Source organism: Cetorhinus maximus, chromosome 30 (genome assembly GCF_964194155.1).
Source record: "Cetorhinus maximus chromosome 30, sCetMax3.hap1.1, whole genome shotgun sequence".
In the NCBI taxonomy this organism is placed as follows: Eukaryota; Metazoa; Chordata; class Chondrichthyes; order Lamniformes; family Cetorhinidae; genus Cetorhinus; species Cetorhinus maximus.
Window position 1 is genome coordinate 12,012,958 of NC_135908.1, and position 16,416 is coordinate 12,029,373.

At 43.7% G+C, this 16,416-nt stretch overlaps 2 protein-coding genes and 1 long non-coding RNA gene across 9 annotated transcripts in view; 2 read left to right on the plus strand and 1 right to left on the minus strand.

Annotated features, from left to right (window-relative positions):
• The window catches only part of LOC144670073 (dual oxidase 2-like), a 120,718-nt gene extending 118,543 nt beyond the window's left edge, over positions 1 to 2,175 (plus strand). For all 5 annotated transcript variants that reach the window (XM_078532464.1, XM_078532462.1, XM_078532461.1 and 2 more), the window contains one exon: positions 652 to 2,175. In XM_078532464.1, coding sequence (XP_078388590.1) covers positions 652 to 774 — 123 coding nt within the window. In that variant the 3' untranslated portion in view covers positions 775 to 2,175. The remainder of the gene's footprint in view (positions 1 to 651) is intronic.
• Positions 1 to 16,416, minus strand: part of LOC144670076 (uncharacterized) — a 149,313-nt gene that overhangs the window by 74,785 nt on the left and 58,112 nt on the right. The window lies entirely within an intron of this gene.
• The window catches only part of LOC144670074 (secretory carrier-associated membrane protein 5-like), a 60,519-nt gene continuing 56,997 nt past the window's right edge, over positions 12,895 to 16,416 (plus strand). Inside the window, exon 1 of one of the 3 annotated variants that reach the window (XM_078532468.1) lies at positions 12,895 to 13,096. The gene's annotated coding sequence lies outside the window, so the exon portion shown is untranslated. The remainder of the gene's footprint in view (positions 13,097 to 16,416) is intronic. The other 2 variants (XM_078532469.1, XM_078532467.1) reach the window with 2 other exon arrangements.

Genomic DNA, 16,416 nt, shown 5'->3' on the forward strand with positions numbered 1-16,416 from the left:
AACATGAACTTTGCACCTGCCCATTTTATTTGCTCCCTTATAGGGTGAAAGTTCAACCCTTGATGTCAACACAGTGATAATTCAAGAAGGAGAGAACGCATGTAGGGTGTATAAATAGTTGTTTAGTAGCACAGAATTTGAGTATTGCTGAAAAAGGAGACATGCTGTTGAAGTTTTTTGTCTTGCACTCATCAGGAAAGATACAAGAATGCCAAATCTCAAAGGGAGAAACAATTCATACTGCACTATTGTTTTAGCATAGGGGACAGTAGTTCACAGTGCATAGACAATAGTGTGTTTTCTATGGCAATGCCTCAAACAATCAGCACCCCTTTTCTCATGCAGTATCACTTTTTGTTCCCTCTGATATTTGGCATTCTTGTGTCTGTCCTGATGAGTGCAAGACAAAAGCCTTCAACAGCATGCCTCTTTTTTCAACAATACTCAGGTAGGGTGTGTTTTGGAGCTTGGGGGACAAATAAAAGAAAGTTCAGAGGAATACCAGGCACCATAGATAAAACAGGGCCAAAGGGTTGCAGTAGGTAGCACAGTGAGTGAAAGACTGACAACCTCTTTGTTCCCTGCTCAGGGTTGGTGAGGGAGTCGTGAATTCTGATCTGGAGTGAAACAACCTTTTGTTCATTTTAACAGGTTACGAAGATTGGTGTGTTCAGCTGTGGACCCCCCGGAATGACCACAAATGTAGAAAAAGCTTGCGAACAAATGAACAAACGGCATACAATCCAATTTCACCATCACTATGAGAACTTCTAGCCTCACGACAGATGATGAAACTTATCCTCTCGCATTTTGCAACGTTCATTTTTGTTACTTTTTTCTTGTAACGAAGGAATATCTTTTGAATCATGATCACGTTTAACTCTCACTGAGCACAAATAACAGGGCGTGTATTACTTATCTGCGTGCCTAACCTTGTAGTGTGATCTGTAAATCTGATTTAACTCTTAAAGTTATTTTTGAATATTTGTAAAAAAAAACCTGTAAAAAAGAAGGATCTAATAGTCCATAATTTGCTGTAAAAATATTGTTTGAATGATGCACCATGTTATTAATGTGCAAAGAAGCCAGCAGCTTGTGCAAAGGAAGAGATAGCCCATGAATTGCGAATCACCACAAATTAGATTAAAATGAAACAAAAACAAAAATAGCTGGAAAAACTCAGCAGGTCTGACAGCATCTGCGGAGAGGAAGACAGTTAACGTTTCGAGTCCGTGTGACTCTTCATCAGAAATAAGGAAATATAGAAATGAGATGAAATATAAGCCGGTTGAGGGGGGGGAGGTGGGACAGGTAGAGCTGGATGGAGGGCCAGTGATAGGTGGAGGCAAAGAAGAGGTTGCCAAGGATGTCATAGACAAAAGGACAAAGGGGTGTTGATGGTGGTGATATTAGCTAAGGAATGTGCTAATGGTGACATTAAGGGTAGAAAGCAGGATGAGCAAGTGACAGCTAGCACTAGGGGGGTGGGAACCTCTTTGTTTCCAACCTAATATCACACATTAATTTGGACAGAGTAATGCTGTTATCCCTCATGCTGCAGAGACAACATTGCATAGATTTAGGTGAGGTTTGCTCAGTTCTTCAGTAAAATGTCTGAAGAGCAAACAAACTAGACTGAAGGAGTGGTCTGAATTCAGTGCATTGGAGCCCTGTCATCCCGAGGCATATGATCTATATCCATCAAGCAAGTTTCCGTAGCAGACCTATGTGTTCTCTCAAAAGGATCATTGGCAAAAGGGCTTCTCAGGACTGGCTACAGCAAGGAAGTGAGAAGGATTTAGCTCATCCTTGCAGGCTATGAACTCTGCATGCTGAAGCTGGACTTCCTATGGAGATTGTGTGGAGTCTTCTGCTGCAGTAAAACTTCTACCCTTAGCTTCCAGGCTCTTTGAAGCTTTTTCTGGCGTATTTTCTCAGCTTCGGTAGCTTCAGCTGGGGCTTCTTTGAGTTCAAATCTGTTGAAGATATCCTTTTCCTTAGTCTTTCAGCATTTCTGTGAGGATGAGGATTTTGGATCTGAGCTGCCACCATGTTAGGATGGTGTTGGTTGCAGAACATATCTGTTAAAGATACCTTCATGGTCTTCTGTATGTTAACAGCAAGTCTTTATTAACTATTTGTAATTATATACAAATATACAATAAAGGGTACAGGGTGGAGCTATCAGCCATGATGTTTTTGAATGGTGGAGCAGGCTCAGGGGGCCAAGTGGCCTACTCCTCCTAATTCACACGTTCATATCCTAGTCTTAACACATCTCTGGCCAATACCACACTGACCATAGGTCAAGGTCATGTGCCTTCTTACATCGCTGTGTGGGCAGTACAGTATTCAGTCCCACATTAAATCTGTACACGCCAGACCTTTCGACTATAGTCATTGTGAAGGATATAATCCATATCCATTAAGCAAGATTTGAGTTTTGTAGCAGATCTGTGTTCTCCCTTAAAAGGACCATAAGTGATGACCTTTAACTCAAAATCTGATAAGCAGGCTACAACTGAAGAAAGTAACTGGAAGTTTTATAATTATAGTATCAATACAAACACTGAACAGGCAGCTTCAGGAAGGAAGGTTGTAAAAGAAAGTCAAAAATAATGTGTTCCGTGCGTCAATCATAGTAATGTGATCCAATACACTAAACAGTAATATGACCCAATCAAGGAACTAAACTAAAAGAAAGACATTTGTGATCTACTCTTAATTTTACTTAAACAACTTTAAATTATCTGATAATTCATTTCTTATAAGTACTAACTTTGTATTATTGACCTTGTTTAATTCAAATTATTGTATAATTCATAATTTATTGAATAATTCATAGCTTTTAAGCACATGTTATGACTGAGCAGTTGGTCAAGCTGAGTTATTTAAAAATCCCAGAGGGAAACTTTAAACAACTGTCATAACCTATATTTTAAGTGTTATGTTTGAGATACAACTTTAAAATCAGGAATCAAACCACCAGTTCTCCATAGCTTTTATATTAAACTAAATGAAACATTTTATTAAGTTACAACATATTAAACACACAGATGTGGCCAGAAATTACTACTATCGTAGCTGTTAACAAATTCCCAAACTAATCTCCATTAAGGCAACAGCAACCCACAGACTTAACCAAACACCAGGCAAAGCATTTTCACCTTATGAATTCAAAATTAGGTTCCTTTCACTTTGGTTCCTGTGGTGACAGTTGTAGGCTTCCAGCTACTTTGATCTGACATTGCCTCTCCACTGCACACACAAAACTGCCATTGGTTATGTCCAGCACATCTCATTGAATGTAGATTCTCATTGTATCACTATTGTATCACTAACCTCTTTGAAGTCCACCTCTTCTAACAATAAAACCCCTTTCATAGTACCAATTTTATTAGTAATATAAACATATTGCTTGGTCTCTGCTAGCTAGGTGCCAGATTTCACCCCACTTCTGCCAGGAGTGAGCCTTTGTTGTACTCCCTCCGGGGAAAGTATGTAATTTGTCAGGTAAGGAGACCGAAATAGCACATAGCACTCCAGGTGTGGCCTCACTAATGCTCTGCACAATTGTTTTAAGACTTCTTTACTGTTGTACTCCAATTCCTTTTCGAACAAAAGCTAAAATACCATTTGTCTTCCTAATTGCTTGTTGTACCTGCATATTAACTTTCTATGATTCATGTACAGGAACATACATGTCCTTTTGAATGCAAACATTTCCTGGTGTAATGAAGATGTGTTGTAGAAAATATTAATTTATAATATCACTGGCTGGACATATGTTACTTTATAATGTCTTGGCTGGACTTTTAAACTTTTTTGAAAAGAACACTTCTAAGTAAAGGACATTGATTTACAGCAGCAACTATGTTGCATTTACGAAAGACACAAGCTGCTTTATGGAGACATTGAGTCTATGGAGTCTCGGAGACAGGCCACATGACCCAGTTTTAGGTGAAAAAATTCTGGATTTTGGTATAGTCAAAGATAGACTGCTCTAGGCGCAACAGCCTTACCACAGCTCTCTTTCCTCTGAAACCCCTCTCATCAAAGCTAAGCTGTTTCATTTGAAAAAACCCACTCAAAGACTTCATTGCTGCATTCTGAGGGCTCTTAAAGGAGAATTCTGAATCAAAACCATTTTCTCCAATGAGAAACCCCAAGAACCAGCAGCTACTGCGGAAAGGGATCCCTCAGCTGTCAACAAGCCTCTGGACAATCCGTGAATAATTTTTTTGTCTGATTTGTTACTTGGCCAAGTTTTTAATATCTGATATTCTGCAGAGTTTTACTTTTTTGCATGGTTGGGGGAATTGTGTATGTGTTGTTTTTGTATTATTGGGTAGTTGAACATATTTGTAGATTTTAAACCTTTAGTTAATAATTTCTGCAACCTTACCTGAGCAAGTTTTAGCAATAAAACTCTTTGCCTGTTAACCTAAGGAACCTGGATGGCTTGTTTATTGCGCTGAACTATGCACAGTTAAATATATAGTAAGTTGGCAATATCACCACCCTTGTAAATCCAAACTCTGTTATAACCAGCTGAGGAGTGGGACAGAGAGGAGTTAGTGCACCCACTGGCCGTAACACCAGTTTCTCTCCCTCACCCTTCAAAAAATATTCTGCTTTTTAAAAAAAAATTTCTACCAAGTGGATACCTTCTCACTTTGTCACATGGTATTCCATCTGCCATGTTCTTGCTCACTCACTTCCTTAGGCAGCACCTTCCAAACCCACAGCCGCTGCCATCTATAAGGACAAAGGCAGCAGACACATGGGAACACCTCCACCTGGAAGATCCCCACCAAGCCAAGCAGAGCCAGAGAGAGCCAGGCAGAGCCAAACAGAGCCAAAAAGAGCCAAATAGAGCCAAACAGAGCCTGGCTCTGTTCACCATCCTGACTTGGAAATATATCGCTGTTCCTTTGCTGTTGCTGGTACAAAATCTTGGAACTCCTTTCCTAACAGCACTATGGGTGTACCTACACCACATGGACTGCAGCAGTTCAAGAAGGCAGCTCACCACCACCTTCTAAAGGGCAATTAGGGAAGGGCAATAAATGTTGGCCTAGCCATTCATGGCACATCCCATGAATGAATAAAAAAATAATCACTGGACCTGTCTATATCTTTCCTCTACCATCTAGAAGGACAAGGGCAGCAGACACATGGGAACACCACCACCTGAAAGTTCCCTACCAAGCCACTCACCATCCTAACCTCATGTCCTCCTTCACACCTTTCTTTTCCATATAATTTTGTATCATAATCACTTAATTACTTCGTTAGCCAAATACATTCAGCGCCTTTTTTTGGTTTTAGCAATCCACCAAACCTCTTGCCTGGCATCCCCATCCCATAGCTTCTTTGAAAAGTAATGAAACCTAAATCACCTGTTCGCCTCTAAGGCAGAGCCTGTAGCACTTTGTAAAGTTTGTATGACTCTATCAGATACACATCACTAACTGTGTAATACCTGTACTCATGCAAACTTGTAGCAAAGAGATCACTCCTGCTCCACTGAGTGACAGGTCAGTGCAGATTGGAGCTTTCCCTCCCTCCCATCCTCCCTCCCCTCACTCCCTGCAACTGTTGCCTACTTTAGCCACATGCACTTTGCCTTCAACCTTGCAGATGGAGGCATGTCCTTTGCACTCCTGGTCTACAGAAAGGAAACTGTCTTCTGCTAGCTTTACACCTTTATATGCTCCACACACCATTTCTGACACGTTGCTTTTCAATGTTGCGAAGCGGGGTTCAGGCTAAAATGTCACAACAGGGAATAGCGGTTTCCCTTGATGGTCTGAGCAGTACAGGACCGGAATGTGTTGGGTTTCATCCAAAGTCCACGTTGGGTTAACTGGTTTAAGCAAAGTCTATGTTGGGTTAACTGGTCTAAGCAGGCGCTTCGAGAATTGGTTTTGGCAGCAATGGGCTAGGGAGGGGAAATGTCAGTTAATATTCTTGCTCCTGATTTTGCCTGACATCCCGTCCAATTAAACATTGGGAAGACCAAAGCCTTTGCCGATGGCTGTCATCACAAACTCCATTCCAAACAGTCGCTTTGTAGTACAGAACTTGAATCTTGCTGAAAAGGGAGACCTGTTGCCGAAGCTTTTCATCTTCCACCCGTCGGGACAAATGCAAGAATGCCAAATTTCAAACGATCGCAACATTTTTTACTACTGGAGGAAAAGGTGCTGATTGGTTGGCAAGTCGACTCTGACTGGCCAAGGCATTGCCAAAACAAAACATCTACTGTTAGATGTGATTCCACGATTGGGCAGCATGCTGAGAAATCCTGAGCGTGCTAATAGCTACACTAACACCAAGTTAAGATAATCAGTTGTGCACATTACTTGGCTCATTTATGCAGGGATCTGTTCTCTGCAAACATAAATCCTTCATTCTGTGCTTGTAGGCTTATGTGGTTCCAGGTGGAAAGTTGTGTGTGTAAATGGTGGAGCAGGCTTGATTGGCTGAATGGCCCACTCCTACTCCTGCATCTCATGTCCTTGTCATGTCATGTATGCACTACACAAAGGTAGGTCTGTCATGTTCGCTGGTTCACTTGCTATGCATTTGAATAAGTGGGTCTGTTAACTGACCTATGGTCATTCGCTTGATTGGTTAAGCCTGGGTGTTGATTCATAGCAAAGTAAACCGGCTGCACAGAAGAAGCTGCACTGAAAGGATAGGAATAGGTATTTTATATAAAAGCCTTGAGCCTTTTTTGAACTATCCGGGAGCTTGGGGAGCCTATAGTTCCCCGTTGCTTTCTTCATGGCAACATCTTGGCCAATCAGAGTTAACTTGCCAACCAATCAGCGCCCTTTTCCCCTGCAATTTAAATTGTTGTGATCGTTTGAAATTTGGAATCCTTGTGTTTGTCCTGGCGAGTGCAAAATCAAAATGTCCCGCCACATGTCTCTCTTTTCAGAAATATTCAAACTCCATTCCCTCGCCGTCAATTCCACCCCGCTCTCTAGCCACTGTTTCAGGCTAAGCCTGAGTCTGTTTACAACCTTGGCATCCTATCTGAGTTTCAGATGCCATACCCTATGATGTCCACTTCCATTCCAGGCGGTCTGGAATGCGCTGCCTGGGAGGGTGGTGGAGGCGGGTTGCCTCACATCCTTTAAAAAGTACCTGGATGAGCACTTGGCACGTCATAACATTCAAGGCTAGGGGCCAAGTGCTGGTAAATGGGATTAGGTAGGTAGGTCAGGTGTTTCTCACGTGTCAGTGCAGACTCGATGGGCCAAAGGGCCTCTTCTGCACTGTGTGATTCTGTGATTCTGTGATTTTTGTCTCAGCCTATCTGCTGCTGAAACCCTCATCCATGCTTTTGATGCCCCTGATTTTATTAGTCCACTGCTCTCCTTCCCGACCTCCCATTCATAAACTTGCCTGTATTTTACCTCATACCAAGTCCCATTCATCCATCACTCCTGTGCTCGCTGACTTGCATTAGCTCCTGGTCCAGCAATGTTTTGTTTTCAATATTCTTGTCCTTGTTTTCAAACCAATCAATGGTCTCGCCCCTGCCTATCTCTGTAACTGCCTGAAGACCTTTTAACCTCCGAGATCTCTGCAATTCTGGACTTCTGTACAACTCCAATTTCCTTCATCGTTGCATTGACAGCCGTGCCTTACGCTCTAAATTCACTCCCCAGCCCTGCAGAACTCTCTTTCCACCTTTATGAAATTCAAAGCTCAAGTTTGAGATCATCTATCCTCCTTTGGCTTGATATCACTTTGTGCCTGATTGCTCTCTGATAAAGTGCCTTGGGATATTTCACTATATTAAAGGTATTGCATTTCTGGATCAGCAGGTAGCACTCTTACCTCTGAGGCAGAAGGTGTGGGTTCAATCCTCCTCCAGAACTTGAGCACAAAAATCAAGGCTGAAACTCCAGTGCAGTACTGATAGAGTGCTGTGGAGTCAGAGGTGCTGTGTTTTGGAGGAGACATTAAACCAATTCCCCCTCACGTAGATGGAAAGAGCCTCATGACATTATTTCGAAGAAGAGTAGAGGAGCTATCCCCAGTGTCCTGACCAATATTTATTGCTCAATCAACATCAAGGAGACAAGTTATCTGGTCATTGTCACAATGCTATTTGTGGGGGTTTGTTGAGTATAAATTGGCTGCCGTGTTTCCTACATTACAACAGTGACTACACTTTAAAAAGTACTTCATTGTCTGTAAAGCACATAAAACATCTGGTGGTCATGAAAAACAGGGTTTTGGTCTGTTTACAAAACTGTAAGATGTTGTAGATCGCTGTACACTTTCACTGGTTGGCGAAAACAGTGGCAAGGGGTCATGGAATTAAAATTACCACTTAGCGAGAGGAGAGCAATTAGAAGATTGTTTTTATGGGGAGAGTTGTTACAGCAGCGAATGCTGTGCCACAAGGAGTAGTTGAGGTAGAGGCCATTGTTTCTTTGAAAGGCTGAATATTTGAAGCAGTGAAAGGTACAAAGCATTGTGGAGAGAGCAGGACAGTGGGATTAGTTTTGGATTGTTCTCGCAAGCAGCCAATAGATAAATGATGGGCTGAATGGCCTCATTCTGTGCTTGTAAACTTATGTGGTTCCAGGTGGAAAGAGCTGTGTGTGAATGGTGGAGCAACCTTGATGGGCTGAATGGCCTTCCTATTCCTGCATCTTATGTCCTTGTCATGTCATGTGTGCACAGACTGTCGTGTTCAATTGTTCTGTGTTTGATTATGTGGATCTGGGAACTAATCTATGCTCATTGCGCTTGATTGGTTAAACCTGGGTGTTGACTCAGAGCAAACTAAACAGATTACAGAGAAGCTACTAGAAGCTGAGCTGGAAGGATGGGAATAGGCATTTTGTATAAAATTCTGTAAAGGCAGCTCTTGCACACTTAGAAACGAGTGTCATCTCTGCATTGCTGTGAGATATGTAAACCAGGTCCTTGGCTTGTCATCTGCTGATGCTTCATACTGAGCTGTTTCCTTGGGAGTTTTATTTTTGTTAGTGGTGATTTGACATTGTCTTTCACTCACGGACAGGGCAAGGAGGCAGGACCCAAGTCTCCCTCAGCTGGAGCACAACTTGAACCGATAATGTTAGTGTTATCCAGAACCAGATGCTAGCTAACCAGCCCTTTCTTATATTTTTATGTCATTGATTTAGGACTTGAACAGGCTCAACTACAGGGAAACTGAGCTTCAGCACTTTCAGAAGAGCGTAGAAACTTTGGTCAATATAAACTGGAGAATCAATTGAGCTCAATTATGGCTTGTCCCTGCCACCTTGTGATATTAGTTTGTTACTACAGCAATATAAATTCTGATACTGAACTAACTCTATCAATATAAATTCTGATACAGCGTTAGGCTTTACACACATGAGAAGTTTGAGTTTTTCTGTCATTTTTTTTCCCTCTGCTCACCTTTATTCCTTAGCAGGAGAGAGAGAGAAAGAGATTAAAGGAAATGGGCATAGACCCCAAAAATTCAATAAGTACAGCTGGATGGAGAATTTAGTAAAAGGGGTGCAGAAATTTGTCCAGAGACAGCTCTGCAATAGGCAGATGTTACTCACTGTGGTAGTTTGGTACAACTGAGAAGCTTGCGGGGCCCCTTCAAAGGGTAGCTAAGAGCTGATCTCACTGGTGTGGGACTGGAGTCACATTTCAGATCGAGTAAAGACAAGATCAAGCTTCCTTCACTAAAGGGCATCAGCGAACCAGTTTTCTCACAATCCTACAGTTTCATGGTCACTTTTGCTGATACCAGCTTTTTATTTCTAGATTTTAAACTTAATAGCTGCTCGGGTTCTTTATGAAATTAGGAAGCAGTCACGATTTGTCTCTTCCCCCCAAAGAGCTGCTGAGGCTGGGAGGGGGGTGGTGGGGTTGCATTGTTAACTGAAAATTTTGAAACTGAGATATTTGCTATGCAACGGTTCTTTTTTTATTCATTGTTGTGATGTGGGTGTTGCTGGCTGGGCCAGCATTTATTGCCCAACCCTAATTGCCCTTGAGAAGGTGGTGGTGATCCGCTTTCTTGAACCCCTGCAGCAAGTGTAGGTACACCCACAGTGCTGTTAGGGAGGAAGCTCCAGGATTCTGACCCACCGACAGTGAAGGAACGGCGATATATTTCCAAGTCCGGATGGCGAGTGGCTTGGGCAGGAACTGCCAAGTGGTGGTGTTCCCTTTTGTCTGCTGCCCTTGTCTTTCTAGATGGTAGCAGTCGTGGGTTTGGAAGATGCTACCTAAGGAGGCTTGGTGAGTTCCTGCAGTGCATCTTGTAGATATGTGTTATGCAATGGTAATAAGTGTTGTGAAATCAAGGCAGGTGGATGGGGTTAATATAAATATCAGTTATGATCAAACCGAATGATTGAAAAGACTTGAAAGAGCTAAATGGCCCACTCCTGTTCCCATATTCCTATGGAGTTACATAGGCCAGGACCTTATGGCCCCGTTGCAGCAGGGATGGGGCTATAAATTGCGGCGAGCCATTCTAAACGTCAATGGCTTCAATGGGAAAGTAAAATCCTGCTGCCGTAAAATTCCACCAATATAGTACTTACAGCACAGAATCAGGCCATTTGGCCCATACCTGGTTTATGATCCTCACAAGCCTCCTCCATTCTAATCCTAGTGCCATTATTTTTCATTCCTCGGATCACTCATTTACTTACCACGTTTCCCCTTAAATGAATCCCTACTCTATTATGGTGCTTTGATTCTCAAGCTGCCAGTGATGAGATTTGAACTCAAGTTCTCAGTGATTAACTCAGGCCTCTGAATTATTAGCCCAGCAACATAACCAGATGAACCCATCGTTGTGGTACTTTGCCAAAATAAAGTAAAAAGAAAATGAAGGACTTATTTATATTATGCCATTCACAACCATATGATGTGCCAAAACACTTTGCAGCCAATTAAGTACTTTTCAAGTGTAGTCACCCTTGTAATGTAGTAACGCAGCAGCTGATTTGCACACAGCAAGCTCCCACAAAAGGAAATGTGATAATGTGCAGAAAATCTGTTTTGTGATGTTTATTGGGAGGTGAGTATTGGCCAGAATACAAGGGAGAACTCATTAGATCATAAGAAAGAGGAGCAGGAGTAGTCCATTTGTCCCCTCGAACCTGCTCAGCCATTCAATGAGAGCATGGCTGATCTGATTGTGGCCTTCGCGCCACTCCCTGCCTATCCCCATAACCTTTGACTTCCTTGTCAATTAAGAGTCTGTCAAACTCAGCCTTGAATGTATTCAATGACCCAGCCTCCCCTGCTCTCTGGGGATGAGAATTCCAAATACTAAAGACCCTCTGAGAAAAGAAATTCCTCCTCATCTCTGTCTTAAATGGGACAGCCCTTATTTTTAAACTGTGCCCCCTAGTCTAGATTCCCCCAGGAGAGGAAACATCCTCCCAGCATCTACCCTGTCAAGCCCCCTCAGAATCTTATATGTTTCAATAAGATTACCTCTCATTCTTCTAAACTCCAATGAGTATAGGCCCAACCTGCTCAACCTTTCGCACAACCCTTAGTGAACCTTCTCTGAACAGCTTCCAATTCCAGTATATCCCTTCTTAAACTAGGTGGCCATAATGTATACAATACACTACGTGTGGTCTCACCAATGCCCTATATGGTTATAGCAAGGCTCCCTACTTTTATACTCCATCCCCCTTGCAATAAAGGCCTACATTCCATCTGCCTTCCTAATTACTTGCTGTACCCACATGCTAGCTTTTTGTGATTCATGTATAAGGACACCCAGATCCTTCTGTACCATAGCATTCTGTCGTCTCTATCCATTTAAACATACTCGGCATTTCTATTCTTCCTGCCAAAGTGAACAACCTCACATTTTCCACACATTATACCCCATCTGCCAACTCTTTTCCCACTCATTTAACCTATCCGTATCCCTATCAGAGTCTTTGTAACCTCCTCACAACTTGCTTTCCTACCAACTTCATATTGTCTATCAAATCCATAAGCTCTAGAATTCTCTCCCTAAACCTATCTGCCTCATTCTCCTCCTTTAAGGTTGGTCCTTAAAAAATGCCCTGCCTCTGACCATCCAAAAATCTCCTAAGGTGGTGTGGTGTCTAACACCAACGTGGAGAGCACAATATCATTGAAAGCTGTTGGTTTTGGCACTTGGCTGGGTGGTGGTAGACGGTTAAATACTTATTATTTAAGTAATAAAGCTTTGTGCTTTATTTTTTATTATTTTTATATTGATTGTACCCCCTCTAGGACACAGTTGAAGATGACCCAGGGTATCCCTATTGCTGGAAAGCCTCTACCAATCAGAGTCCACTTGCCAACCAGTCAGCACTCTCTTCTCATGAAGTATAAATTGTTGTTTATATTTGGTATTCTTGTGAATTGGCCTGATCACTGCAAGACAGCAAGCTTCGACAACAGATCTTTTATCAGCAATACTCCATCGGAATTTCTATAGAAGAGGATTTGCCTGAAGGGAGGGGGCGGGGCGTTGCCGCTGGCAACCGGTTTGAGCGACAGGGGCTGGTGCTGGGGCGAGATGACGGAGGGGGCGGGGCGGGGCGTTACCGCCGGCGACCGGTTTGAGCGACAGGGGCTGGGGACGAGCTGGGCGAGGGGGCGGGGCGCTGCCGCCGGCGACCGGTTTGAGCGACAGGGGCTGGGGGCGAGCTGGGCGAGGGGGCGGGGCGCTGCCGCCGGCGACCGGTTTGAGCGACGGGGGCTGGGGGCGAGCTGGACCAGGGGGCGGGGCGTTGCCGCTGGCGACCGGTTGGAGTGACAGGAGCGAAATCTCGGGGAGGTGAGAGGGAAGGGGGGGTGCGTGGGTGGGGCGAGCCAGTTGTCGCGAGAGTTGGCGGCCGGGAGCGAGTTGGTAACCGCCGGCCGTTGGGAGGAAGGTGAAGGAAGCATCTTTGGGAAAGCAGCCGCCCCGTCATATAACCCCCTTTACCGGGGTGGCGTAACGGGTGGGAGGAGGGTGGGGGGGAAATAAAGAGGCTAGAATGCAATAAACACATTAGAGGTTCCATTTCCACGCGCAGGCCTGAGAGAGAGACACAGCAGCAGCTGGACGGTAAGGACAGGCCCCGCTCGGCTAGGCCAGGCCAGGCCGCCGACATTGCAGCAGGGGAACTGGGGGAGGGGGAGGGTTTGTGCAGCAGCGAGGGTGCAGAGGGCAGGCATTGACACAGGGGAGAGGGGGGATGCACCATCCAGTGCAAGGCAGCTGCAATGCACGGCGAGGGCAACTTTGCATTAATAAAAGTGCAAATTATATTGGCACAAAGCGGTAGGGGATTGAAGCGAAAATGTCTGCATTTTAGCAGAAAAGCCCTGCCTGAAGCAGGTAGCAACTGGGAGTGGGGAAATTCTCCTTAATCATGGAAGGTTGATGCATTTCACCTTATGCATGTTTACACCTGGAGAATAATGCAATGTTGCATGTTTAATATTGCAGGAACTAAATCGAGATGCTCGAAGCTGGGTGTGTTTTTATGCATGTATAAATATATATGTGTCTATTTATGCTTAAGTACAAATGTGTATTTATATGTGGGTGTGTATATATACAGAAATATGTGTATGTGCAAGTGTAAATTTATTTATATAATGTATATTTATGTACATTGAAGCTTTTGCCTTCATGCTACATTATGTCATCTCAACCAGTTGATTGATTTGCACTGCGGTTTTGTGATCCATTCCTCCCTGTTCTCTGTCACGTCAATCTCCAGCTATCTGAAAATATTCATTTGAGGTTTTCTTTTTTTGAAAAACAAAACCAAATTGCTGGAAACGCTCAGCAGATCGGGCAGCCTCTGTGGATAAAGAGTGAGAGAGAGACGGGATGAACTTCACATTGGCAGACTGGTTTAAGAAAAAGCCCATGGGATACAGGGGAATGTAACAGGCTGGATACAAAATTGGGTCAGTGGCAGGAAACAAAGGGTAATTGCTGATGGGTGTTTTTGTGACTGGAAGGCTGTTTCCTTTGGGGTTCCACCGGGCTCGGTACCAGGTCCCCTGCTTTTTGTAGTATATGTTAATGATTTGGACATAGACTTAGGGAGAATGATGAAGACGTTTGCAGACGACACAAAAATTGGCCACATGGTCAGTAGCGAGGAGGATTGCTGTAAACAACAGGATGATATCAATGGACTGGTCAGGTGGGCAGAGAAGTGGCAAATGGAATTCAACCCAGAGAAGTGTGAGGTGATGTATTTGGGAAGGTTAAACAAGGTAAGAGAATACACGATTAATGGGAGGATGCTGAGAGGTGTAGAGGAAGTGAGGGACTTGGAGTAAATGATCACAGATCCCTGAGGGGACTGGTCGATAAGGTGATTTAAAAAGGTATATGGCATCCTTTCATTTATTAGCAGAGGCATAGAATATAAGCAGGGAGGTTATGCTGGAATTATATAAAACATTAGTTAGGCCACAGCTTGAGCACCATGTGCAGTTCTGGTCACCTCATTGCAGAAAAGATGTAATTATATTGGAGAGGATACAGAGGAGGTTTACAAGGATGTTACCAGGACTGGAAAATTGCAGCTATGAGGAAAGATTGGATAGGCTGGGGTTATTCTTCTTGGAACAGAGGAGGCTGAGGGGAGATTTGATTGAGATGTAGAAAATTGTGAGGGACCTGGATAGAATGGATGGGGAGGGTCTATTTACTTCAGCAGAGAGGTCAACTAGGGGGCATAGATTTAAAGTGATTGGTAGAAGGATTAGAGGGGAGATTAGGAAAAAGTGTTTTCACCCAGAGGGCTGTAAGAGCCTGAAACTCACTGCCTGAAAGGGTAGTAGAGGCAGATACCCTCAATTCATTTAAAAGGTGTCTGGATATTCAGCTGAAGTATCGTAACCTGCAGGGCTACGGACCAAATGCTAGAAAGTGGGATTAGGCTGGGTGGCTTGTTTTTTGGCCGGCACAGACACGATGGGCCAAGTGACCTCTTCCTGTGCCATAAACTTTCTATGATTCTATAATTTCAAGGTTCACTCTACTTCTCCCTCCGCAGAGGCTGCCTGACGTGCTGTGTTTCCAGCTTCTGTAGTGTTTTGCTTTTGTATAATGGTTTTGTTGAGGATTTGGCAGATGAATTCAGTTTGTAAAGTCTACAATTTCAAAAATATCTTCTTATTTCCATAAAAGTTTCCACCAGATCAAAAGGAAAGCTGATATGTGGCTAGAAATGGATTATTTATTAGCTGATTGGGAATATTGGAATTGTGATTTTTGTGGTGACACTAGTGAGGACTAATATGTAACATTAGAGTTAATGCTGCTTAACTTTAGTCTCAGACTCTAATAATTGATGCCAAGTACATGCCAGGCATCTGGGAGAAAAATGTGGGGTTGTTGCCTGTTACTGTGCAACTCTTGCTTAGTCGCAGAGTAGCCATATAATTCTGGAGGCCTGCGGAGAAGTAGAACGGGATACTTTCTAACTGGTGGAAAGCTGGGAATAATGGAGGTCCAGGTTCAGAGATAATTAAAATGTCATGAAAAGGCACATAAAATTGCAAGTCATCATTGGCTGTCCCTCAGTTCGGGGATGATGTCTACTTGGGGTCGCGTGTTTCTGCCATGGGTCTTTGCCTGACTGAACAGGCCGATTCTTGACCCGCAGATCTTTGGGCACGTGGGGCAGGATGTCCCACGAGATAGTGGGGTCCAGAGTGCAGCACTTGCTTCCTTTTCTTTCCTCTCTGCAGCCACTCTTAGACTCATAGACGTTTACAGCACAGAAAAAGGCCATTTTGCCCATCATGTCTGCGCCGGTCAACAAAGATCTGACTACACTCATCCCATTTTCCAGCGCTTGGCCCGTATCCCTGGAGGCTATGATAATGCAAGTGAATATCTAAACACTTCTCAAATGTTACGAGAGTTTCTGACTCAACCATCCTTTCAGGCAGTGAGTTCCAGACTCCCACCACCCTCTGGGTGAAAAAAATTCTCCTCAGCTCCCCTCTTAGCCTTCTGCCTCTTAACTTAAATCTATGCCCACTGGTTATTGACCACTCTACTAATTGAAAAAGTGCCTTCCTATCCATCCTATCTATGCCCCTCATTATCTTATACACCTCTATCAGGTCCCCTTCAACCTTTACCGCTCCAAGAAAGCAACCCCAGCCTATCCAATCTATCCTCATCGCTCAGGCCCTCCAGCGCAGGCAGCATCCTGGTAAACCTCCTCTACACCCTCTCCAGCGCAATCACATCCTTCCTATAACGGGGTGACCAGAACTGCATGCAGTGCTCCAGTTGTGGCCTAACCATTTTATACAGTTCCAGCATAACCTCCCTGCACTCGCCTTTATTAGCCGATGCATACAATACAAGTATCCCATTCTGCCTCATTGTTAAGACGTTGGGAC